The following is a 26,447-nucleotide window of genomic DNA, read 5'->3' as shown; positions in this document are numbered from 1 at the left end:
TAAAAAACACAGTCTATTTCATTAAAAGTAATATAATTCATTAAATACAATATAAACCATAAAAAATACTGTCGAAAATATAAAAACATAATCGATTTATTAAAAAATATTATCGATTTGAAACCAATGAGCACTGTATTAAAAATTTGACAAAATTTACATTTTTAATTTTAAATTAAATTGATTTGAGTTGTTGTACAATTTTGTTATAAACTATTGGACAACAAATTTAATATATTTAATATATATATGTGTTTATATTTTTATCCAAAATACTATTATGCCCAAACAAATACATATTATTTAATTTGGTGGAATCATTTTCGTTGTTAGTATGAAGTTACATGTTTAAAAGTTTTAATGTTTTATTTAAATTGTATTATATTTTTAATAGAAGTTTAAAATAAACAGTAAATTTTTATTAATTGTAAATATGTAACTTCATACCAACAACGAACAATTAAATTAAATTTTATTTTATTTTATTTTATTTTATTTTATTTTATTTTCCTTTTATAATTGTTGTGATGTTAAAGAAATACAATGGTTTCATTTTATGTGTTGTGAGAAAAAATATATTATGATAATTAAATAAAAATAAAACAATAAATAACACTTGTATATAATTGTTAATAAAAGTTGTTGTATAATATTTATGGATAACGACGCAACGACTAATTTAAAAAAGTATTATACTTTGACAAATTCTTAAATTATTTTCATTGAACAAACAATATGCCACAATTATTAAACACAAGCTCCAATCAGTAATTAAATTATCTATTTCTTTATATTTTATCAAAAACATATCAATAAAAATTTACACGAATGTTTTTTATTTACACATTCAAAGGTTTTGTAATGCCACTAACTTTGTTTTTGTAATTTATTAAAATGTATACAACTCAGAAACAACTTTAAACGTGTAAAATTATACATATATTTTTCATCGACTTTATTTTTAAAATCACAATATTATATAATTAAAGTAATTAAATTAATTTCATCATAGAAATTAATCAATACAACCTAATTTATTATTTTCATTGTTTGTGTTGTCATTAATAATTTACATGATATTTTGGTTATAAACAATTCTTAGCCGTTTAATGTCGTGTTTATCATATACTCTAATAAGTTATTATTCCGACATCTTTATTTAACATGATTAAATTTTTATATATTAAGTTGTGTTTGTAGTTAAAGTGTACTTTATTGTTATTGTGTCTTTGTTATTCGTAGTTTTATTATATGTAATGTTGTAATTAACAAACAATTAAACCAATTGTTTGGGTTATGACAAATGTATGTAATTGTTCTAGATGATGAAAATCATTTTTATCATTTTGGTTTTATATTATTCAATGTTTTAACTTTAAAATGTTGTTTGTTTTATTAAAAAATATCTTTTATTACAAAACTCATTTATTATTTATTGTATTTTTTATTGACTGTTCAAATCAAAAATGATACAAATTTTAAAAATGTAATATAATAAATTCAAATGTGTAACAACACATTCACTTCGTTGTATTTGTATGGCGATATCTTTCGTGTTGACAACGATATAATTATTGAACACAATAAGTATTTTTTTAAAATCGATTAATCGATTTTTTATATTTTTTTTCATTTATGAAAACTTTAATTTAATAACAAAAATAATTTAAGTAAATCAAAATGTTATTTATTTTTGTTTTTTCATCACAATCCAAAAATAAATTATTTTGATTAATGGCAAATTTGCCCAAATGGTCAAGTTTTTGATTGAGTGGATACTTATATAGTAATTTAAATAAAAACTATATTTTATTATTTTAAAGAAATTTTATTTTATTATTTAAAAAACCATTGAAATAGTAAATTATTTTTTAGTGAATTACTTTTATAAAAGTGAGTCAAAAAGCGAAGTAGTGAGTCATTTTTTGACAAGTGAGTTTTAAAAGTGAGAGGTGAGTTAATAGCCAGTATTTTTGAACAGTTGATTTGAAAACTATGGATATATTTACAATAAAGTATTTAAAAAAGTATTTTAAAGTAAGTTGTTATATATATTTATACTCTAATAATCAACTCTTTTGTTTTAAAAAAAATACAAAAGAATAATGTGATCAAATAAGAGTTATAAGTTTATGTAGTGTGGGAAATGTTTAATATATTATAAATTATCATCACGTTGGTGTGAAATTTGAATATCTTTAAATAAATAAATTATCAAAACCAAATGTAAACTTTTATTATTTGTCGTTGTGTGACAGAATGATATTTGTAAAAGTTTCAAATAAATGTAACAATAATAATTGTTATTGTTTCATTTGTAAAAAGTGTGTATTTCGTAAAAAAAAATTGTTAATATTTATAAAAAGTAAAATTTAGTGTTGTTAGTATAAGTTTTAGGTTGTTTAAGTATTGTCATATTTTTTATTGATGAACATGCTTTTAACATTTTTGAATTTAAATGTCGAACAATAAATAACAACAACGTTATTATATTATTTAACAAATAAAATAATTAAAAAAAACTTTTTCATTGAAAATTAAATAGAAACGTTATCATCCAGTTTCAAATCAATATACAAACAGATTTTAACGTAAATAGTTGAATTGAAATAATAACAAAATTGGTTGAAATTAAAGTTTCTGTTGTAAAAAGAAATTGGATATTCAGAAATAATATACTTGATTGTGCATACACTTTTTGTTTGAATTTCTATATTATTATTGTTGATTTTTAAAAAAAATTATAAAATATTGAATAATATAATCAATTTGGTTTTAATATGAATAAATAAAAAATAATAAATGGCTTTGAATTTACTATTTAAGATAAATAAAAGTGTTTGTTTTAACATGTTTTTGAGTTGATCACATATTTAAAAAAGAAATTATAAATTGAGAATTTTTTTAATATTCTTTGAATTTTAGCAATAATTTAATTAAATCAATTTTAAACTTTGCAAGTGTAAAATAATTTGCACAAAAGATATACATATAATAGTAATAATTATTATAAAATTTAGAAATTTTATAATTTGAGTTTTTATAAATAAACAAAATTAACCATTGAAAAATTGTTTGATACTAATATAACAATAAATAAGAAATTTATAACTTATATAATCAAATAGTTAAAAATTAGTTAAATTAATTAATGAAAAAATAAAACACCAAATAATACAATAAAAAATTTTTAAAAGTTCATCAAATAATATAATAAAAAAGAACCAGCACTTTTCATTAATTCCAATAATTGAATTGGTAATATTCATTGCACTTAAATTGTTATTTTGTTTATTTTGATTTGTTGATCAATTATGCCATAAATTGATATACGCTCTGTAACTAATAATATGAGTGATAATAATATAATGTTATATAACAATGATCTTATAATTATCATTGCACTATAAAAAAATGAACCAAGTTTTTTCACAAAAAAATAAAATAAACAAAAAAACAAATGGTTGTTTGTTTTCGAATCAAAAAGAATATATTTTTGATCTGAAAAATAGTTTTTATATTATTTTAAAAAAATAATTACTATTCAATTATAACAAAAATAATAATTATTATTATTATACGTTTATACAATTCTTTTTATTTAAATATTCGGGATATATTTTTTGTTTTTTTAAAAACCCTAAATAATAATAAAAATAGAAAAATGTCAATTTTTTGATTGTTTTTTAGCCCATAAGTGTTATATTACAATATGAATAAAAAGTGAATTGTGCAATTTTGGGATTTAACTGTTTTGACATAATTTTTAATGTTTAAAAAAATCAGTAATTCGACTAGTTTATTTTAATAGTTAAAAAAACTATATGTAATTGTGTTTGTTTATGAAAATAAGAGATTCAAAAAAACATCAACTGAAAATGGTTTAATCATTTCAGTATAAACTGTTATATTCATTGTGCTAGAACGTGAATTTCATTTTTAAACATATTTTGATTTTTTAAAAATGAACAACTTGCAGCAGATTTTAAAATTTTGGTTGTCTGTCTGTTTGTTTTGTTTTTAAGAGCTTAGGCATTTTTTTACTATTTTTATACGCCCCGAAATCAAACATAAAAATTGGCTGATATAAAAAGTTGGTTTTAGGGTATTTTTCTTGCAGCTAAAAACTCATCATTTTCATTAAAAAGTCATATTTTTCTCAAAATTTAAGCTTAAATGCAGTTTTGGGTTTTAATATAATTTTTCTACTAGATTTTTCGAACCATGTGATAACCAAATTAAAATAAATATCGTGTTTTATTCGTTTTTTGATACTTGTAAAAACTTTACAAATTAATGCATCTTGAAATTATAATTGAAATTTTACAATTAAAAAGTTACAAAACTTAAATACTAAAAAAGCTTTGAAAAATAAAAAATGGACGGCGCCATCCCCACACGGCCAGGGTTTCTGTTGAACGGCATTTTCTTATTTAAACCGAATGACATGCTCAGTTTTGACTCGTCCACAACCAGCCCTTTTTCCGTTCCATTCCGTCTACCAATTCACTCAGACAAAATTGACACAACTCTTTTTGAGTTTGCCTTTCCTGACAACGACCTAACTTCTTCAGAGAAAAAGACAGATCACTTCACTTTTGTTCTGACAGATTTGGATGGCCGAAGATCTTACTGTTACTGTCGGAGGGAGTTGCACCACACGTCTCAATGTTTGATTTTCGTGTCGCACTTTAAAAAGTTTTCGTTGATATACGCGATGATCGACTTTTTATTTGCGAAGCAAGAAAACCCCGAGTTATTCTCCCAAATTGCTAAAGACTTTTTCGAAGCGACGTACCCCTCTGCCTCGTCTAAAATATTTTCTTCCAAATTCAACTATTCCTTTTCAACATCTTCCCGCGACAACGTAGACCCCCCATACATTGTTTCCTCCTTTTTCCTCAAATTATTTGGTGCGTCACTTTTTGTCGACGTCTTTTCAAACTTGCTTTTAGAACGGAAGTTTATATTCATCTCCGAGTCGTTACAAACACTTTCAATCGCAATTCACACATTCTCATCACTCATACATCCTTTTGTTTGGCAACACATATTAATTCCAATTCTTCCTCCAAAGATGTTAGACTTGGCTCATGCACCGATGCCATTCATTATCGGGTGTACATCATCAACGTTTCTCCAACTAGCCGAGGAGGTTGACATTTCCGACGTCTACGTTTTCAACGTCGACGCCAGAGAATTCTTGAGTTTCCCCGTATATCCACTCCTCTTCAATACCGTGCGTTCCGTCTTTCTCAAATCTTCCCTTTTCAAGGTCCAGAAAAATATTATGAGTTCCAGCTTAAACAAAACAAAACCAACCGAAAACTTTGACGTATTGGTCTCCGACTTTTTATTCCAGTTCCTTCGCGACTCTTTTAATTTCTACCCAACTAAAATCGAGATCGACACAAAGTCGCCACGTCACACAAAAACGATTAAACTCGTTGGCGATGAACACCCGGACAAAACGTTTCGACCATTTTTCACCGAGTTTCTGAATTGTCAAATATGTGACGTGTACTTTGCAAAACGGGAAGAAGAACTCAATGCCGGAGAAGATATCACAAAGATTTGTCCGTTATTATACAATTATAGTAATTTTACGATATTTTATAGTAAATGTTATGAGATGAGTAGTTTCTTTGGTTACGCGAATGTGCGTTGCAGAAATTGTGGGCTTCCAATTATGAACACGGCTCCTTGCACTGTAGAGTGCGGTGGGATATGTCATGTTGAATGTTTTAGGTGCACAGTGTGCTGGAGGATCATGCTTGGGGATTTGAGCCATTCCGAGATTGTAAAGGGTGGAACGTGTGTATGTGTGTTGTGCAAAAAAAGTGGGAGAAGTGGAATAAAAAGATCAGAGAAGGAATATCAAGATGCATTGAGTAAAAAAGAGAAGAGTTCACTTGTAAATTTGACGGAATACATCTCATCAAAAAAAGAAAAATATAAAAAAAAGAATACCGTTGTCTTTGATCGAGTAAGTGCAGGTGTCACACCTTCACCAATTGTACCAAGTTCCACAAACACTCCAAGGGAGGATCTCAAAAATCAAACCAAATTTTTTGACTTCAATGTGGCGGAACGAGCAAGATCAACAGCACCTTCCATTGCATTCGATTTTCTTGGAAATCAAAAAGAAAGTTTAGAAGGATTCGAAGATACGGAACGAGATTTTAATGGTGGAACGAAACAACAGAAGAGCGAAAAAAACGAGGGAAAGCAACACAAAGTCGACGACATCTTCGCGCTTTTCGAGAACAGTACCAAAGATTCGGTCCAAACCGAAAGAAACACTAAACCACTAAATGGTGGAAGAGAACTTAAAGCTCAAAGCATTGATGACTTTTTTGACTTCAAAAAATCTCCGTCAGGTTTTGATGTTCTTGGAACGAATACGGACATGGGGAATAATACGAACTCCGGAAAAGCACAAACCGAACAGGAGAAGCCGCTATTTGATTTGAGCTTTTTGTAAAAGTTACATCTAATTGGGATATGTTTACTCAACATCTTATTAATCAGTCAACTTAACTCGTTGAAAATTTTTTAATAATATTTTTTAGTATTTAACAATTAATTGAATTAAAAAATTGATTATTAATGGTAAATTATTACTTGAACTACTAATAATAAGAAATAATTAAAATAATAATAAAAATAAAACGAAATAAAACAAACATTCCAAATGTTTGGAAAGCACATCGAGACGTGGAAAGTCATGTGCGAGATATCAGACATGGTTCTGACCTTAAAAGGGGTATCTGGGTACATGTTATTTGTTCAATGGAAGTGTGGCGAGAAGAGTGGCAAAACGGAGCGGTGTGTGTGTAAAGAGGGACGTGTTGATTTTGGTGGGTTTACGTTTGATGACACGATTCAGCGAGATGCGAAGAAGTACACCTATCTGAAGAAGCCGTTAATGCTTTCGTTAATGAATGTGTTGAAGAGTAAGAATTCGTTAGTAGGTAAGATAGAAGTCGACCTGTCGAAGTATATGGACTCTTCTGAAGATAATGAAGTTGAATTACCCATTTCAAATGGGAAATTGAAGTTCCATTTAATAACACAGACGGACGCCACTGTCATTCAAGGGACTGAAAAACTCGAAAATTCGGAGGACGTCATTGCGCAGATCGAACAACTTAATGAAGACATCCAAGGACAATTGGAAGAGGAAAAAGTACTGACAGACAAGTTGAATGAAATGGCGACCGAAGTCAGTTTTATGAAACAAAACAGAGTCGCGGAGGGCGATATCACACAAGAAGAGAGCGAATTCATACTCGCGGAGATATTTTTAAGTAATATGTCGTTTTCGGATAAACACCACCCACTCACTGCAGAAACTGTTTGTCGTTATATGTCGTTTCTACTGACTTTTTTATAGAAAAAGAAGACACATTGCATTGGTTTGAATATCAAGAAAACATAATCTTGACCATTTGAGGCCTTACGTGTGAGATGATGTCTTTAAGATTTATAGACATAAATCATACGAATGAAAATTTTAAGCACAATTAATGGCACGTGAGAATACAAATGACTAAGAAATAGATTTTTGAGAAGTTAAGTGAGGGCCGTTTAGTGAAAAGTGAGAAGACGAAGTTTCTGAATAAAGTAGTTGAAGTTCTTGAGAAAATTTCAGTGATGTCTTTGGAAACGCCGACACGGAATGTATATTGGCTTGGCGTCACAACACTACTCACGAAACAAGTCAACAACGAAATCATTCCGAAGAATCGAAGCGACAAGGAAGCACACAAAGCTTTTGTTAAAAACTTGTTTGAAGTCCTCAAAAAAAGTATTTTATTAGTTTATAATGAAATTGAACCAAAAATTCGAGAGAACGTCATCCCTTTCTTCACTGATATGAACAAAACGTTTGTGTTGTGTGACTTTTGTTAATATCTTAGGAAATTTGAACGTAACATGATAACTGCTCTGACTAAGTTTTTTTTTCAAAATGTGTAATGCTTGAGTGTTGAAATGAATATTTTAGAGAAAAAGAATAGCACGTAAGCATTTGAATGATTAAGATAAATAATACAAAAGACTAACGAGATAGAAGAGGAGCCGTTTCTTCATTTGAGCCATTTAAAGAGTATTTGGATGTTATGAAGAAAGACCATATTCCAGAGATAGTAGTCAACTATTTCATCCGACTTTTTATCGATCGATTTGATCGAGTTGTATTCAACCATTTGATGAGTCAACGATCTGTGAAGACCGATCTCGCCATTTTTGTGAAGTGCCAAATTGCCTCGTTCTGTGAAATGATCAGAAAATTCTCAACGGAAATGTTCGAAACGTATTTCACGTTACTGCAATCATTTTGCGTCATGTCGATCGTATCACTGGATACTGTCACTGCACTCGACCTCTCAACATCTGTATGTCCAGCTCTCTCTTTCAAACAAATCTTCGATATTATCGCCAAATTTGAACCTCCAGTGTTTGTTCTCTTATATACTAAGTAATAGAATAATTATAATAATTAATAGTTAATACTATTATCAGAATTAATAGAAAAATTATAATAATTATACTATGTTTGACGAATAGAAACATTGTCTCGGTAAATAAAATCAAAAACGGAATGAGAGGTATTGAAGATAAACAAAACGCAGTGACTGACGAAAACGAACACGCAGAACTCATTGCAAGCGACTTGTTTAATTCATAATTTAATTCGTTTAGTACTTTTTTTATTTTTTAAATCTTTTGGATGGTTGTAAACAATGATGTGTTACCACGTAAGCATAAACAAAAATATTTTTATTTATTGTAATTATTATAAAAATTAAAATAAAAATAAACGAAAAATCAAAAAAAAACATTTTGTTATTTTATTATTAATTTTTAATAAAATTTTAATTTTAAATTACAAAAAAAATAAACAATTTGTCACAAAATGTCAAAATCAAGATAAAAACCAGTCAAACCAATAATAGTTATGTTTTCGCACGTTCCAAAAAGAATATTATTTTTGTGTGTTTTTTAAATAATAAATTTATAAAATTTTAATAGATTTATAATAGTTTGAAAAATCAAAAATAGAACAACAAGAAATAATGAAACCAAAATATAAAAATAGCAAAAAAATAGGTACAAAAAAACAAACGAATTAGTTTGTTTTTTTGGACATATTTAAACACTAAAATACATAAATAATCAGATGAGAAGATTAACGAAGCGAAGACGGCGATTTGTGTTATTTGTAATCCGACAGAAAGAACGATTTGTAGACTTTATTGTTCGAGTGAAAGAAGAGCATGCATACCTTCACCCCCCAATTCGACTCGAGAGTGATTAATATGGTTGTTTTCTTTTAGTTTCTTTATTATTCTACTATTCAATATTGTACAACTAAACAATATCAAGTAAATTAATTTAGTATTAATTGTAGTTTTTTATAAGTTCTTTTTACTATATTATTATGTTGGTTTTACTTCGAATCAATAAAATGTTCTAGACAGAATATTTCATCGTAGGAAACAAACAAGAGATAGAAGGCAACCGATGTATCAAAAAATACAGTATTTATCATGCAAACAAAATACGCATCAAAAAGAAGTATAAAAGAACGGTTTGTCGAATTCATAAGACGACAGAAAGAACATCTGATAGACATCGGATTGAAGCTGAGAGATAACGACTTCTATTTACGGCCGTCTCGGGTGCTTGAAAATAATTAACAAATGCCCAGGTGTTTGTTGATATATTTACTGTTCTTTATTATTCTTTTTTCTCGTCTTTGGAGTATACAACTGTACCATATCTCTAATTTAAATTTTCATATTTTTTTAATACAGTATCATATTTTTTTGTTTTTTAATGATAAAAATGGAATTAATCAAAAGTTCAAACATAAATAATAATTAAATTTGTCAAATTGTACAAATTTGAGAATATATTTCTATAGTTAAAATGTTTAGTTAAACTAATTATATTATAACTAAAGTGGCCCAACATAACCAACATTTTTGAAAAATATTAAAATCATAAAAATTATAAAATTATACTATTTGGTTTTTTTATTAGTTTTGAATAATTATAATTTAGAACTATCACCAACAAATAAATATTACTCAAATATTACAAAGTTAGTTTTATAATTTTTTTAGTTTCATTTTAATTTAATAATAATATATTATTAATTATAATATTTTTGCAATCAAAACTTACAAATTGTTATATTCATAATTAAGAAATTATAAATTAAATTATAATAAACCAACTATTAATGGTTCATAAATATTTATCAAATTATATTAGTTGATTTCTAATAAATCAACTTGTTTTTAACTTTGTTTTTAAACAACAATTGAAAAAAAAATATGTCAATTTATATATTTTTTCGAAATAATAAATTACAATAAATTTACTGTCGAAATTACCAAAAATAATTTAAATAAAATTAAAATTTTTTAAAAATAAAATGAGCAAAATTAAATTGTAATTGTTTGGTGTTTGTAGTTTTTTTATATCTTTTTATTTAAAGGTACACTTTACTGTTAAAAACACGTTATAAACATAAACATACATTTAAAATATATAATAACAACAAAGTAAATATTTGAACACATTAGACATCTAACCATTTGACGAATTATGTTCATTTAACGGTTAGATGTCAATAATTAATTAAATACTGTTTGAATATGTTTATTCATCAACTTGTATAAAGTTTTATTTGCTTCAATCATGATGATACTCCTTTTCTTATTTATTCAAAGTGTTTTTCCTTATTGTGGAAGTGGGTGTTTGGAATGCATAACACCACCAAACCATAATGATCAAGTGTGTAAAAAATGCAAAAGTAATTACAAGCAGACATCATCTTGTACTGAATGTAAAATCTTTAATCCATACCTAAATTTTTCGGAAACAAATCAATTGATTTTGATGTACAATAATAACTGTATGGTGACAAATACAACAAATGCTCTTTTATATTGGAAACCTTTATTTGCAGAAGACTTGTTACTAAATGTTCCAGACACTTTTCACATTACTAAAGATATGACTCCGATGCTTGGAATGTGTTTTGATGATGATACCAACAACAGATACCGTTTTGGTAAATATTATAAAGTGTATGTCCCTCCAAATTATAACTCGACAAAAAATTACATCAACATTTTGGTGAAAAAGAATAGAAGTGAAGGTAAAGTCAAAATTGATTTAACCAAAGAACAGTATGACAAAAATAACAAGATTGACAAACCACTGTGTTTCGGTACTTCACAGTTTGTTGATACATATGGTTATTTGATAGCAAGAATAAGTTACACAGAAACCAATTTTACACTCTTTGTGGGAATGGTAGACCCATATGATTGTGTAATTACAGTGACTTTGATAACTTCTGAAGAGATGTTACAATATCTGAATTATCCAATATATAATGTAACTAATTTAAAAACGACTCCACTTACTAGTAAATTGGATTTTGCACAATTGGGTGTTTTGGATAGAAGAGGATGCTCCTCACAACCATACATATTGAAATTATTCTTTTTTATATTGGTTGGTGAAATACCAAATAAGAGTAGAATACTTTTTTCGAGTTCGAACGGAGAGACACAAATGTTTGAATACACAAGATGTGAAAACGAAACAAAATTTTATGGAAAATGTCATTGTGTGAATGGAACACAAACAAGAAGAGATTTGTGGAAATTGGCTCCAGAAACGGGGTTTGTATATTCGACACAAGAGACTACATTCGAAAATTACGTCTTCAAATTATTCTCAAAAAACATGATCATGAGAACAGAATTTTCCATGAGAGTAATATGTCCCAACAATTGTAATGAAGAACGTGGAGGTGGTAAATGTAGTGTCCAATTAGGAAAGTGTATATGTTCACATGGTTCATATGGAGGTGACGATTGTCATAAATTGTGTTATTATAACAACACGTGGACACTCACAAATTATGATGACAAGTGTTATTTCGGAGAAGAGTATTGTGATACATATTGTGAGTGTGAAAATGGAACTTATTTATTAGACCATCATTGTTTAAATGAAGTGTGTTACAGTAATAATATTACTGATTATCCTGAGTTATGTAAAAGGGGGGAGTCTCATTGTAAATTTAATTGTCAATGTGAGGATGGATACATCATTAAAAATAACAAATGTATAACACAAACATGTGGCAACGGAAAATTGGATCATCCAGAAGAACAATGTGATTCCGGGAATTCATGCAATAGTACAAATTGTAAATGTTATGAAGGGTTTGTACCTGATCCCGATAATAAAGGATCTTGTAAGGGGAGTAATTACACATTAATAATAACATTAGTTATAACATGTACCGTTTTGTTATTAACAGTGTTAATTATATCTACTGTTACAACAATCATAGTGTCAAGAAAAGATCATTACTTATTTAAGAATGTAATAGAAGCCATTGAATATCCACAACCAGAGTATTATTTTGATGTTTCAAAATGTCATTATATTGCGTACACTTCGAACAAATACCCATCCAATAAAAGTATAATCACTTTTGGAATGAAAAACAAACAATTGAAAATCAATGAAACTGTTTTCGAAATATTTGAAATGACAAATCATACTAAAAGATTTATGTTAATTATATTCCACACTCCAAATATCCAAAAATATACAGTACACTTTTGCCCACAAACACTCATAATTTCAAAAGGAAAAACAAAACAAATACTATTGATATTTACACCACATTGTACAACACGTTTTGAAGGTACTGAATTTTATGTATCAGTTTATTATGGCGATAAATCGACTTTGATCGAATTACAACAACTCGTTTTTGACAAGAAAAAAATCGACGTTGATGATACAATTATATATGAAAAAATACACAAGAGAGTGAGTGCCTTTTATTTTGTATTGATTTCTAAGGTTGAAATCGAAGGATCTTTTCAAATTGATCGCGACGAGTTGTTTGTTTCTCCAAGAAGATTCGAAACAAAAGGCAATCACAAGCATGCAATTGTTGGGACTTATAGAGGAAAACCAGTCACTGTGAAAACGATTAACCTTTCAAATCTATCTACTCAGGATTTAAACACTTTAAAAGCTTCAATAGAAAAGTTTTATACATCCATTAAAAATATGCGATCCCCTTATTTGTTACAACCATTTGGCTGTTTTTATGAAGACCAGAATCTATCTTTTTTCAGTGAAATTTGTTGTTTGGGGAGTGCCGATTTGTATTTCTTAAACTCGGAATACAAAGGTCGATTTTCATATTCATTTAAACTTAAAGTAATGAAAGACGTTCAATGTGGTTTAAGTTATTTACATGGTTTTAAATTATTTCATTTGAATTTGAAGCTTTCAAATGTAATGATGAAATCATTTAGTGCTTCACCAACAGTAGTTTCTGTGCAACTTTGTGATCACTGGGGAAGTGCGGATTTGAGAACAAAAGTGGAGGATAATGGATTGTTTATGAAAAATCCCAGATGCGATCCACCAGAGGCATATAAACATATATTTGGGTCGTTTACTGATGTTTATTCTTTTGGGATCCTATGCTGGGAATTCTTCTATGAACAACGTACATTTGGAAAGTACAAAACACTTTTTGATATTAAAAGTGCAGTCATAACTGGGTTAACACCAGAGATTGATAGTACTATGCCAAGTGATCTTAAATGGTTAATACTAAAATGTTGGGAGTACAAGTATCTTCAAAGAATTACTCTAAGAGAAACACATGAAATTCTTCATGATATTATAAGAAAGGAGGAAACTTTGAAAAGTGCAAAAGAAAACAATAAGAACATTGAAAATGAAATATTCTTTGAACAATTGAAAAATGAGAAGATGATATTATATTCGAATGCCTTAGATCAGAAAACGCTTATACCATTTAATATATAAAGTTATTTTTTGTTAAATTTGTTATGTATGTTTAATATATACAAGTTTTATAAATTATGTTATTTTTAAATAAACAACTCATAAACGATTAATTAATTATTGTCACAATTATGATGTGGACTTGTCAAATATAAGTTATTGATTGTTTAAATAATCAAATTTACTTTGTTATAATAATTTTATTTTTTATAACAATGAATTAGTTTCATGTTTACTCGTGTTTTATAGTGTTTTGAAAATCGAAAATAATAAACATTGTTTGTATATTGTATTGAAATTATAAGTATGTTAATTTACAATATCAATTTTTTGAAATGATATATTTTGATACATTATTAAGTATCAAATTAATATTTTATTTGATTTTATTGAAGAATAATAATAAGTTGATCAATTAACATGTTTTAACACACCAATGATTTTCAATTAAGAATCAGTGTCTTATCTAAAAGAAAATACATAGAATCTTTTTGGTATTACTATTTTGGGTTCAAAAAATATTTCCTTTTTATAATCAAAAGCAGAATAAGTTAAAATGATAGTAGGGTCTTTCCTTTCATTTGTTTGTTTTAAGAATAGAATATCGTTTGCGCTTTCAAGACCAACTGCAAACAGTATATCTTTAGTGTGGTCACAAACATATATAGCAAACTTTTCATTTGGTGGTTTGATGTTAATTGTTTTGAACTTATTAAAGAAACTGAACATAAAGATATGTGGATCATCAATCCAACAATTCACTTTCATTTTTTGTTGAACAAAACACCCAAAAAAGTCTTCTTTGTAATTTTCATTTTCGGCAACAATAAGAAAGAGTGTGTTTTCTTTCCATTCTGTTTTGTAAAACGTGTCATATATATGTTCATCTTTTTGTGAAAAATCGATATCTAATATTATTTTAAATTCATTCAAATTGAATTCTTTGAATATTTTATTTTGAAGCGTATCAAAGTGGTTGAGAAATAAGGTGTTCTCTTCAGAAATCAATCTTTGATGAGATTTCATATGAATAAAATGCTTGTCAAATGACTCACATCCAAATTGAAGAGAATCAGACGGTATTTGTTCCTCACATTTTATTTTACAATCTTTTTCTATTGAACTTGTGAATTTGTGAACTTGTTGACGTTGTAAATCACATTGAATTGTTTTATTGATAAGAATCTTTTTCATTTTTGAATTCATTTCAATAACTTCGCGAGTAAACCCATCGATGTACTCCTTACTATCTTTACACTCTGAATAAAAATCCAAAAAGTGTTCATTTTTATATTTTGATCCCAAAGTAACACTTTCAAACAAATTTTTTATCAAAACATCTTTACTTTGTTGGAGATCTACATCCTTTGACATGTAACAATGTAAAAAACTTAGTTTAACACCTTTTATTTATAATCATCAATTTATTCATCCCAATTTAATATCTTTTTATCTTAATATTTTGGTCATTATTTCACTTTTAAATTAGAAATTCAAATTCAAATAATTAATATGAAATATTAATCGATCATTTCACCTAAAATTGTGTATTGTATAAAAAATCAACAAAATACTATAAATACATATTTAAATGATTTCATTTTAAAACTTTATATGAAAAAACCAATTTTTCTATTTCCATTTTTAACAATCAAAAATAGCTCCCTTGTTTTTACATAGAGTCAGTCTTTTAACGTTATCAGGTAGCCAAAAAATAGCTTTTTTTGTAAACATCGGGCAATAGATAACCCGTGAAAAAACTCGAAACAATTTGGATAGATTTTTGGGACTGCTTCCCGAAATATTCCAATTTTAATGGTCCAAAAGGTATTGGATAAGATTAAAAAACAGACTGTATATATCTAAAGATAAATAAAATATATTTGATGTTTTTCCCTTTCTCAACGTGTGTATTATTATGTATATAATAAACTTTTAAAAATTGGGGAAAACATTTAATAAACTCGAGATTTCCCAATTATTAGACCACTTCAATTATGTTTCAAGTTATTAAAGGTGTTACTCCTAAAAAACAGAACAAAAAAAAACTTAGTATTTCCTTTTCAATTCGTTCCATTTATTTTGAATATCTTGAAGCTTAACATTTTTCAAAAAGATGTTATTAACTTCTCTTCGAAGTGATCTTCTTTCTTCGTCACTCATTCCTTTCGTCAATTCATCGATTTCTTTATTTTGAATTTGCGATTTCAGAGTTAAGACTAGACTTGCATTAAGTTCCGTTTCTTCTCCTTTTTTAATGACTTCTTTCAATGTTTGTCGCTTCTTTTCATCGTTATCTCTTATTTCTGGTACACTTATTAATCCCTCCTCCATCCTTACATGAACAATTCCGTTATATACATCTTCTATAGTATCACAGACGCCTTTTATAATTGGCTCACACTCATATTTATTAGGCCCAAAATCGTCTCCTCGTATTGCGTCCATCCACAAATATTTTCCACTCTCGTCGTACATCTCTGTGTAACACTCTGTCCTCCCACATACCCCCAAGACCTTTGAAATGTCAAATTCAAAAACATTACTTCGATGGGTTTGAAATTGTGTTAAGTCAAAAGTACAAAGTGTCACGTCCTTCACTGTTTCCTTCCCTTCTTCGTCATAGAAAGTGACACGTTCCTTCATCTGAGACTTTCCAAAGGAACACAGCAAGTCACTTGTTATAGTAATTATATAGTTTTCTGGTACTATTAAAGTACTATTAAGTAATTCGACTTGCTGTCTTCGTTGACAACTTTCAATGTAAAATTGATTCTTCAAAACGACTTGTTGCACACTGACATTTGCATTGAAGTCTTGAAGAAGAAGTTCTTCTTTCTTTGGTAACGTTTTGAACTCCATTTTCCGAACATAAAAGCCGACGCCTTCCGATATCACATTTTTCGCGGTGACGCCGGCGACTATTGTATACCTCCCAGCAAATTGGTCTGTTACAAACCAATTTTGATGTGCTCCTGCAAACTCGACTTTAACTCCGTCGAGCGCTGCATTTCTGAATTGTGAGAGTGCGTCGTCTGATGTTAAATTCAAATTTTGTAGCATTTCTAATGCCTTTTGAATGACATTATCACAGAATTGAAATATTTTGACGACTTCACTATTGAAAAGGTCTGCTATATCATTGCGTTCGACTTTAATACACTCCTCCTCATACGACTTGAAATACACAGAGTCTAACTTCTCTTCATAAAACGCTGAGATACAGGAATATAAGGGATTTTCATTATTAATTAGAAATTGACTCCACGTGTCGCGATCTTTCTTCACTTCTTGATGAAACAGAAAAGTCGCCAGAAGTGCCGCAAAGACATTTTGACCAACATTCAGGCGACTCGAGTACAACTCAATCACATTAAACGTGTCGCACATGAACACCGTCACCGTCGTGCAAAAGTCATCCGTCACAACACACGCGACTACTTTCGGCTCGACATTTTGTCGCAAAAGTACCGTTCGCGCAAATTGAAGACCAATGACTGAATTCGCATGAACTATTTTGATCACCTCCATTTCATTCGTGCTAAATGAAGTCTTTACTACACTTTCTAGACGACAGTCACTACCCGTCGGGAGACATACAACATAGCGAAGAGGACACGCAAAAACGTCCGTTATAAGAAGTTTGAGTTTTGAGATCAAAAGGGCCCAGACCCCGTAGATGTCTTGGACTAAATTTTGTAAATCGAAGTTTCTGTTGATTTTCTGTTCCAAAGCGTCTAATTCACAAAGATAGTTAATACACCCCTCTTTCGTTTTGGCATCTTCAAAAAAGGTTAATTTACTACCATTATAGTAAAAACAAAAAGGCTTTGAACTTACGGAATGGGAAAAACAAGATACGTCAACGGTATTCTGACCAAAATGAGATAGACTGACTTGAGTGTCAGTAAAAGTTATACCAATGATTTTAGTGGAGCTCATGTGTTCGTTTATCAGATGTTGAACCGTTTTAAAGTTCATTTTCCAAATGAGTTTTATTTATTTATCATTCATTCCGGCAAATTATATCAATTGGATAGAATTTTTTATTATATTTGTAATAGTTAAAATTAATTTCAATTGATTCAATTAATGATTTTTTTAATAATATTGAATCATCATTTTTTTTTTAAATAAATAAAAATTTAAATAACAAAAAAAATTATTTTAAAATTTTATAATTTAATTTTTTTTCATTAATTAAACAATTAAACAATTCAATTTAGTTATTTACTAAAATGTCTAACTAAATGTATTGTATCACTAAACTATAATTAATAATAATATATTTAATTCAATATAATTATAAAAATATAATATTATTATTCAAGAATAATTATAAATTAAAAAAATAATAGATAAATAATTATAGAAACAAACTATAAATATACAATTTGTTTTACAAATGACGTCAAAACTGAGAGATTTTAAATAAACAAGTCAGTATTTTTACATCTTGTCCACAACATGTTATAGTAAATAAAATTATAAATAATCTATATTTAAACACATTATATAAAATCAAGAATAATTAAAAACAAACAAAAAAAGAACTATTAATACAAATGAGTGGGAAGCAAGAACTTCTTTTAGTCGAGAGCTCGTCAATTCCACGGACTGAGCAAATGCGAAAGAAGAACTGGGTATGTGTGTATCCAGGTTGCAACGTGTGTCCAAAGAGTCGGTTTGATTCTTCCTCAAGTTCTCAAAAATAAATTAACGAGCTGTTTTAAATTAACGAAATTTCTTTTTTTCGCACGACTCATGATAACAGCTCTTTAATTAAAACACAGAAATGAAACAAAATGCCAATAAAAACAGCTCGTTAATTACAAACAATTACAATTAATAACGAAAAGATACAATTTAACCGCACACGTGTGGGATGCCCATTTAAGAGAGGAGTGTTCAAAGCCTGGGAATAATCCGAATAACTTGGCATTAACAACTTTTAAATTGTGTCCACAGAAAGAAATAGTTAAAAAGATGTGTCAACAATATATGGTGAAAATGGTCGACAAATTACCGCCCGACAAAAGTTATTCGAAAGATTCAAAAGTCTTGAAACTGGCGAATAACGTGAATGTTGTGTCGAACAACATTTTGTGTAACAAATATAACACCGCAACAAATTCCCCACAAAATGATTACCCGTTTGCTTTTAATGTGTCAAATGAAGCGGAAACAACATCAAATGAAATGTCCGAGAAACATCACTTGGTACTTACACCACCAAATTCAGTGACAAATGACATCCAATATGTCTCACAACATTCACAAGAAGTACTACAAAATGTGAATCTTGCGCCCGTCACACAAATCACAAGAAATATTGCAAAAGTGCACAATGTGACTCCAATCACAAATTTCACAAGCGTCACAAAATCACAACAGAATGAAATGACACCACAAACACTCAATTACAATTTGTACGCACAAAATCAAAATATCTACGCGCCACAAGCTTTCGATCCAAAAGAAGACTTCATCCGCATCGAAACATTATCTTCACAAATGAAACAATTACACATCTTCGGCGAGATCTTTGCCGAGAACGGCTTTTTAGTGCGTTCGGACATGCGTTCCAAAACGAACATCACTGCGATCAAAAGTGCATTAGAAAGTATTATGTCACTCAGCGGAGTCACCTATTCTTATAAAGACGATTTAAATAACAGGAAATATGGGTTTATAGCTCAAGAAGTCGAGAAGATCATTCCCGACTTGGTTACTAAAGATGACACGGGAAACCTCTCAGTCGATTATTTGGGAGTCCTCCCAGTCTTACTGGAATCACTCAAACAAATTCGACGAAACGTCTCGTTCACGCGAAACGAGAAGGATAAAATCATTAATGAACGAGTCAGTGATGCAATCAGTGAATTAGAAGCTATTATTAGAAGTGAAGAAAAAGAGAAGATCGACAATGCGGAAAAATTCAAAAATTGGAAGACGGACGCTCTGCATTTATTTGGGCCGGTTCCTATTCTTTTATTGGGTTGTATAGTAAGTTCTTTAGTTAGTATTTTCGTCCCTGTTGTGTTTGGGTCGATGTATTTTGTGATTTGTGGCTGTTTTCTCTTTACTATCGTTTTGTGGGTCTTTGTCATTTGTAACAAAAACGAAATCATGCAATTCCTCGGAAGAAAAAAATATCTTCCTCTTGGCGTTTTTCAATGTGAAAAATTCAAACTATCGCATTACGTCATGTGGTTCTTCGTCTTCTCCTATTTTTTTATCGCAATAATTCTATCGACTTGTTTCGGTATTAAAGTGTCGCTCTTCGCAATCATCTATCTCATTCTGGCTTTTGTCGCTACAGTCGGGTGCTATTTTGTCGCAAAGGCTGGAATAAAGTTCGGATTTAGATTCGAATTCTCTATTATCGTTCTGGCACTCTATCAAATCATCGCAATCCTCGTTCTCATTTTACTTGCAGTCTATCAACGTTTGTTGTATACTATACTTTTATTATAAAAAATATTATAATAATATAGTATATGAAAGTAAAGAAACTCGTTAATTTAAAATGATTGTTAAATGTAAATATAATTTAACGAGCTAATCAATAGCGTTTCTTGAATTGGAGGTGGCGAACAAGTCGTACTACACCGTCTCTGTGACAGAGAACGAGGAAGTTTCACACATCTTAATGCCAAAAGTCCCGTGGAATTGTTTTAGTCCAACGATTAAAACGACCCCAAACCTTCCTGATGGTCTTGAGTTCTCAATATCACAAAAACTCTTTTCTTTACCCGCGCCAGTGTTGAGTGGAAACTCGTCCAGGGAATTTGTTTCACAAGTCTTCGAAGTGCAACTTTTGTGCAATCGAATAGTTGCTATAAACTATCCAAGTTTAACTATTACAAGTTGCTCAAGAAATACAGACCCGACACAGTGTGCCATGAACTCATGTGGGTACTGCAAAGCTTCAACAAACGCGTTTTGTGGAATTTGTGGAAAAGCTTTTGAGTCTTCATGTATCAAAATAGCTGGGAAAGTGTCGGGATGTTGAGTGTACTGTCTGTCTGTTATTTGTCTGTAAATCGAGGTTAATTCTTTTGTTTGTAATTTTACTATGAAGTTGTGCTATTTTTTATAAATAGTTTTTCTTTTATTTAATTATTATATTATTTATATTATATTCTATTACATAATATAATATAAATTAGTATACAAAAATATATTAAAATAACAAAAATAATTTAAAAAAAAGAAAGTCATAATTTAAAAATCTATAATTCAAAATAATTAATTTAGTATTCTGATATTTCGAATTATTTTTTAGATCTTTTGTCAAAATCTCAATCTCATTATTCCTAATAATCGGACACAAAATTAAAAATTGTTTAAATTATTAATAATAGTTAATTTTATTATATTTAAATTGTAAGTGTTTTTTTTTAGTAATAATTTAAATAATCCATTTTTGTATTTCCACCAATTTAAAAAGTGATAATCAAATAATATAATAAAAAATAAATTTTAATAAATAATTTCGTAATAAATAATAAAATTTGTTTTTATACAACACAAAAAAACCTAATTAAAAAATCTCGCGAAATGTGACTTTTTTCTTTCTAAAATTTCAAAATTTTTGAGTGAATAAAAATAATATAAAAGCAGTGATTGAGACTTTTATAATCACAAGAAAGAGATATGAGTGCTCCACTGATGGTGACATTATCTGGTATTCGTGGGATAGCCCATGAGTCCTTAACCTCCGAAGTGATCATCAAATATGTCAAAGCTTTTGCCACGACTCAATTAAAAGAGCATCCGACGAATCACAAGTTCATAGTTGGACGAGATTCTCGTGTAAGTGGTCCATGGGCTGAAGAGATAGTGAACAAAGCCTTAGTAGAATGTGGTTGTGATGTTCTTCAATGTGGGATAGTCCCAACACCAACTGTTCAAGTTATAGTTCAGCATGAGGAAGCGTGTGGTGGTGTCATAATAACTTCGAGTCACAATCCAAAGCCATGGAATGGACTTAAATTTGTTGACTCCGATGGGTTATTCATTGTCCCCGAGAAGTGCCAAGTCGTCTTCACGTTAGCGGAGGAAAAGACTTTTTGCAATGGAAATGGCTCCGTTAAAATGTATCCTGATGCCGCCGAGATCCACTTATCTAAAATAATGAAATTGCCATATATTCACACTGAAGATGTGAAGGCAAAGCATTTTAAAGTGGTCATCGACTCTGTATGTGGAGCTGGAGGACCTATTATGGTGAACTTACTTCACAAATTCAATTGTGAAGTTATTGAGATGAACACCGCTCCTACAGGTGACTTCCCACATACACCAGAACCTATTCCGGAAAACTTAAAGGACTTGTGTAAACGCGTGAAAGAGGTTGGCGCTGATCTTGGAATAGCTGTTGATCCCGATGTGGACCGATGCGTCTTAATAGGTGGTGATGGATGTCCTATAGGAGAGGAGTATACACTTGTCTGCGCAGTTTACTTCGCTTTAAAGTATTGCGGGAAGCGTGGCGCGGTGTGCAAGAATTTGTCGTCGTCGCGCGCGACTGCGGATGTTGCAAAAGAGTATGGGTGTGTGTGTTATAATACGCCTGTTGGTGAGATCCAGGTTGGTGTAGGGATGACGGAGAAGAAAGCAGTGATAGGTGGTGAAGGGAATGGAGGTGTTATGTTGCCTGATGTACATATTGGTCGTGACGCGATGGTAGCGACCTCTCTTGTCCTTAACTTGATGCAACGCGAGAACAAATCATTAAAAGAGATCGTCCAACAGCTTCCGCAATACACCATTTATAAAAGTAAAGTCGACAGAAGTAAAGTGAATGTCGATAAAGCATTTTTGGACGTGAAGAAGGAATACGCAAATCAAGAAATAGACGAGAGAGATGGACTCTATGTCGCAACTGAAAAGTATTGGGTCCATCTCAGAAAAAGTAACACTGAACCAATAGTCAGAGTTATCGCAGAAGCTCACACTATAGAAGAAGCTAAACAAGCTGCTGACCATGTTATGGATATTCTACTGAAGGCGTAGAAAGTAATAGACGCTTGATTTTGTGATTTGTTGATAAAGGCCATTTTAGACTGATTTCTATATAATACTTTTTATAGTAATAATATGGTAGTTGTATAGTTCATAATAACTACTAATAAAATAATTGTTTTATTAGTAGTTATTAATATAATCAATTTTATCATTTTTAATAAAACATTTTTCATCAAAATGTTATTGGAGAGTGGAAAAGAAAAAGAGATTTGCTGGGGTAAAAATGGATTTTTTGAGATTACAAACTATAAATGATAGTTTTATTATAGTTTACATATAGTTTCAATAACATACGAGTGATGTGAAAAGTCAAATGAACGGAATAGAAGGCAAATTTCATGGGAAAATTATGGGTTTTAGTTGAACCCAAAAATCCGAAAACAAACAATTTTAAGATGAAAACCCTTGACGACATTTTTTGCCCGAAAATCAGAGGCACCATATCTTATTAGAGTTAATTAGTACCGACTTTTTTTACAAAAACTGAAAGAAGACCAAAATGACATAAAACTACTTAGAGAATAGTAAAAAACAATAATTTCCCGCCATAAATTTGAGCCAAAACGAATTATTAAAAGATTCGATGCACCCGTTTCCGATTCGTGTTTTAGTAGTTTCACCGACGAGTGAGGAATCGGTAGTTTCCAGTTCGATCAACACGATCTGCAAAGAGATCCATGATCTTGGAGCGACTGCGATCTTAACTCATTCTTTCCATGATGCATATAATGAGTTAAAAGAAACTATAGATATAGCAGCTATATTAATGGATTGGGATATGGATTATTCCAAGTGTAAAAAGTCGATGAGACAATTTCTCTTTCCCAAAACGACTCAGATTTACGATCACAAAGTTTTAGTTCTCCCGGGAACGGAACTTTCGCCTTTCCAGGCCAAAACGCCATTAATGAAATTAGAGGCTGACGGATTGAATCTTGTCGTTCCGCGGTCCTATCCGAATGAGAAGATCGCCGAAATGCAACAATTAAAAACGCAAGAGGAGTTAATTTTGTTTATGGAAAAAGAGCATTTGAAAGTTGTCCCATCACCTTTGAATGTGATTCGGACCTTTAAGAATATTAATAGAAAAATATTAATATTTTTATATACAGAGAAACTAGTTGTCGAGCGCCTTCCCGTCCAAGTCTTAGAATCGATCGAAGCGTATTTGTGGAAAGGTGAAGAGACTCCGACCTTTGTAGCGAAGCGAATAGTCACGCAGTCCTACGAATACATTGAAGACATTTTACCACCATTCTTTAAAGCCTTAGTGAAGTATGTGAATCAAGGGAAGTATTCATGGCATTGTCCTGGGCATATGGGGGGTGTTGCTTACTTACGTAGTCCACCTGGGAAGTTTTTCTTTGATTTCTTTGGGGAGAATATGTTAATAGCTGACTTATGTAATGCTGTTGGGGAGTTAGGAGGGTTACTCAATCACTTTGGTCCCATTGGAGAAGCCGAGAAATATGCTTCTAAAGTGTTTGGGAGTGATTTCTCTTATTTTGTATTAAATGGGACATCTACAGCAAATAAGATGGTATTCCAAGGGACTACAGTATCTGGGGATGTAGTTGTTTTAGATCGAAATGCACACAAATCGTCGATGCAAGCTATTATGTTAGGAGGTCTTAAGCCCTTCTATGTAGTTCCTGTGAGGAACAAATATGGTATAATTGGACCCATTCCCTTCACTGAATTTAATGTGACAAACATCATTAAACAAGGCAAACGCCTTCCTTATATGACACAACAAGACTTAACAAAAGGGATTAAGTTAATGGTGTTAACACAATGTACATATGATGGGATCTGTTATAATGTTGCTAAAGTCTGTCAAAGTTTGTCACATTTAGATGCGCAGAATATGTTATTTGATGAGGCATGGTTCCCTTATGCTCATTTCCATCCATTCTATGCGTCTTACCATTCGATGAATAAAGACTACTTTGAAAAGATGAACGAGAAGTTGGAAGAAGACTCTATTTTCCATGGAAGCTCAGTGTTACAAGACTTGGATGAGGACGAAGAAGGCGATGAAGTTGTGAAGAGGTCGACCACTCCTTCGAATTATAAAGGTGTCATCTATGCCACTCAAAGTACTCATAAAGTGCTTGCAGCGCTCTCGCAATGTTCTATGGTCCACGTCAGAAACTCTAAGGACCCATTCCAGTTTGATCGCTTTAACACGTACTTCCAAGCGAATACTTCGACTTCGCCGCAATACTCTTTAATTGCGTCGTTAGACATGTCATCTGCTATTATGGATATCTCTGGGGAGTCTATAGTAGATGATGTCTTAAAAGAAGTCATATCATTCCGGTGTGCGATCGAGCGTGTGAAAGTCGAGTTTAAAGAGTCAGGGGAAGGGTGGTTCTTTGGGTGTTGGCAGCCTCGGGACATTTTGAGTGGGAAGAATGACATTTATGACAAGAATTATTGGGTCCTTCCCCCAAGTGGTCCAGAAGCGTGGCATGGGTTCCCTAATATAGGAAAGAATCAATACTTATTAGACCCATTGAAAGTGAATATCTTAACTGTTGATGAAGATGCGAATATTGAGATACCAGCGTGTGTAGTGTGTAAGTTCTTAGCAATGAATGGGATTATAATGGAGAAGATGGGGTATTATACAATGCTTTCATTGTTCTCTATTGGAAGTAGAAGAGGGAAATCAGCTACTTTAATCACCGCGTTGATTCAATTCAAGAAGATGTATGACAGTAATACTCAATTGAAGTATGTCTTCACTAGAGAACACAACTTGGAGTTCGAAAACGTCGGGCTCAAGGACTTCTGCGACATGATGAATCCAGAAATCAAGAAAATGCAGGAAATGGAGAACGAAGTCTACTCCGGAAAGCTCCCCGATGTCAAGTGTTTGCCTTATGAAGCTTCTTGCGCTTTAATTAATAACAACGTCGACTGGGTCCCCGTCGAAAATTTGACGGGAAGAGTCAGCGCGTTACTCGTGGTCAATTACCCACCGGGAATACCTACTGTAATGCCTGGCGAAATCTTCGATCAAGTCCATACCGACTTAATGGTCGCTCTTGCTCATTTCGAAGAAAAGTGGCCGGGGTACGAATTCGAAGTCCATGGCTTGGTCGCTAAGAACGGGAAGTTCTTTATCCCTTGCTTAAAACAGTAAGTCAGCGTGGAGTTATTGGTCTTTTTTTTTGGCACCAAATGTGTCATTGAGTTCGGTATGAACTATAGTTGTATAGTTAAATAACTAAATTGTGTAGATTAAAGCGAACTCTGTTAAATAACTAAATTCGAAAGGTTCGTTTTTTGTACTAAATTTTATAAATGTCATATTATAATTAATAATACAAGGATTGTCATTTTCTTTCACAAAAAGAAACTTTTATGAATGAAAAACTTTTTTTTTGTTTTTACAAATTTGTCATTTTTATGAAATAACAAAATATTACTATTATTTTAGTAAAAGAATTAATAAAAAATTCAACAAATAATTTGTAAAAATTGTTTAAAAATAAAAATGAAAATTATTTAAAAATTAATTAAAAATTAAT

General features: G+C 30.4%; 7 protein-coding genes across 7 annotated transcripts; 6 read left to right on the top strand and 1 right to left on the bottom strand.

Moving 5' to 3' along the window:
• Nucleotides 1-4,378: 4,378 nt before the first annotated feature.
• On the top strand, nucleotides 4,379-6,484 carry EIN_247110 (denn domain containing protein, putative; the record flags this gene model as incomplete). The annotated part of the gene is made up of 1 exon (XM_004261540.1): nucleotides 4,379-6,484. The coding sequence occupies one exon, from the start codon at nucleotides 4,379-4,381 to the stop codon at nucleotides 6,482-6,484; it is 2,106 nt and encodes a 701-aa protein (XP_004261588.1).
• Nucleotides 6,485-6,694: 210 nt separating this feature from the next.
• On the top strand, nucleotides 6,695-8,692 carry EIN_247100 (hypothetical protein; the record flags this gene model as incomplete). The annotated part of the gene is made up of 4 exons (XM_004261539.1): nucleotides 6,695-7,357; nucleotides 7,564-7,889; nucleotides 8,075-8,461; nucleotides 8,572-8,692. 4 exons carry the CDS (start codon nucleotides 6,695-6,697, stop codon nucleotides 8,690-8,692), a joined length of 1,497 nt encoding a protein of 498 aa, XP_004261587.1.
• A 2,639-nt stretch (nucleotides 8,693-11,331) lies between these two features.
• On the top strand, nucleotides 11,332-13,896 carry EIN_247090 (serine-threonine protein kinase, putative; the record flags this gene model as incomplete). The annotated part of the gene is made up of 1 exon (XM_004261538.1): nucleotides 11,332-13,896. One exon carries the CDS (start codon nucleotides 11,332-11,334, stop codon nucleotides 13,894-13,896), a length of 2,565 nt encoding a protein of 854 aa, XP_004261586.1.
• Nucleotides 13,897-15,924: 2,028 nt separating this feature from the next.
• On the bottom strand, nucleotides 15,925-17,856 carry EIN_247080 (hypothetical protein; the record flags this gene model as incomplete). Its single annotated transcript, XM_004261537.1, has 1 exon — nucleotides 15,925-17,856. One exon carries the CDS (start codon nucleotides 17,854-17,856, stop codon nucleotides 15,925-15,927), a length of 1,932 nt encoding a protein of 643 aa, XP_004261585.1.
• Nucleotides 17,857-18,440: 584 nt separating this feature from the next.
• Nucleotides 18,441-20,890, top strand: EIN_247070 (hypothetical protein; the record flags this gene model as incomplete). Its single annotated transcript, XM_004261536.1, has 3 exons — nucleotides 18,441-18,559; nucleotides 18,735-20,323; nucleotides 20,448-20,890. The coding sequence occupies 3 exons, from the start codon at nucleotides 18,441-18,443 to the stop codon at nucleotides 20,888-20,890; spliced, it is 2,151 nt and encodes a 716-aa protein (XP_004261584.1).
• Nucleotides 20,891-21,534: 644 nt separating this feature from the next.
• On the top strand, nucleotides 21,535-22,896 carry EIN_247060 (phosphoglucosamine mutase, putative; the record flags this gene model as incomplete). The annotated part of the gene is made up of 1 exon (XM_004261535.1): nucleotides 21,535-22,896. The coding sequence occupies one exon, from the start codon at nucleotides 21,535-21,537 to the stop codon at nucleotides 22,894-22,896; it is 1,362 nt and encodes a 453-aa protein (XP_004261583.1).
• Nucleotides 22,897-23,491: 595 nt separating this feature from the next.
• Nucleotides 23,492-26,059, top strand: EIN_247050 (hypothetical protein; the record flags this gene model as incomplete). The annotated part of the gene is made up of 1 exon (XM_004261534.1): nucleotides 23,492-26,059. One exon carries the CDS (start codon nucleotides 23,492-23,494, stop codon nucleotides 26,057-26,059), a length of 2,568 nt encoding a protein of 855 aa, XP_004261582.1.
• Nucleotides 26,060-26,447: the final 388 nt, after the last annotated feature.

The sequence above is a fragment of the Entamoeba invadens genome, assembly GCF_000330505.1.
Source record: "Entamoeba invadens IP1 unplaced genomic scaffold scaff_1105074726103, whole genome shotgun sequence".
NCBI classification, from domain to species: Eukaryota; Evosea; order Mastigamoebida; family Endamoebidae; genus Entamoeba; species Entamoeba invadens.
This window is presented reverse-complemented; position numbering and strand designations above follow the sequence as displayed.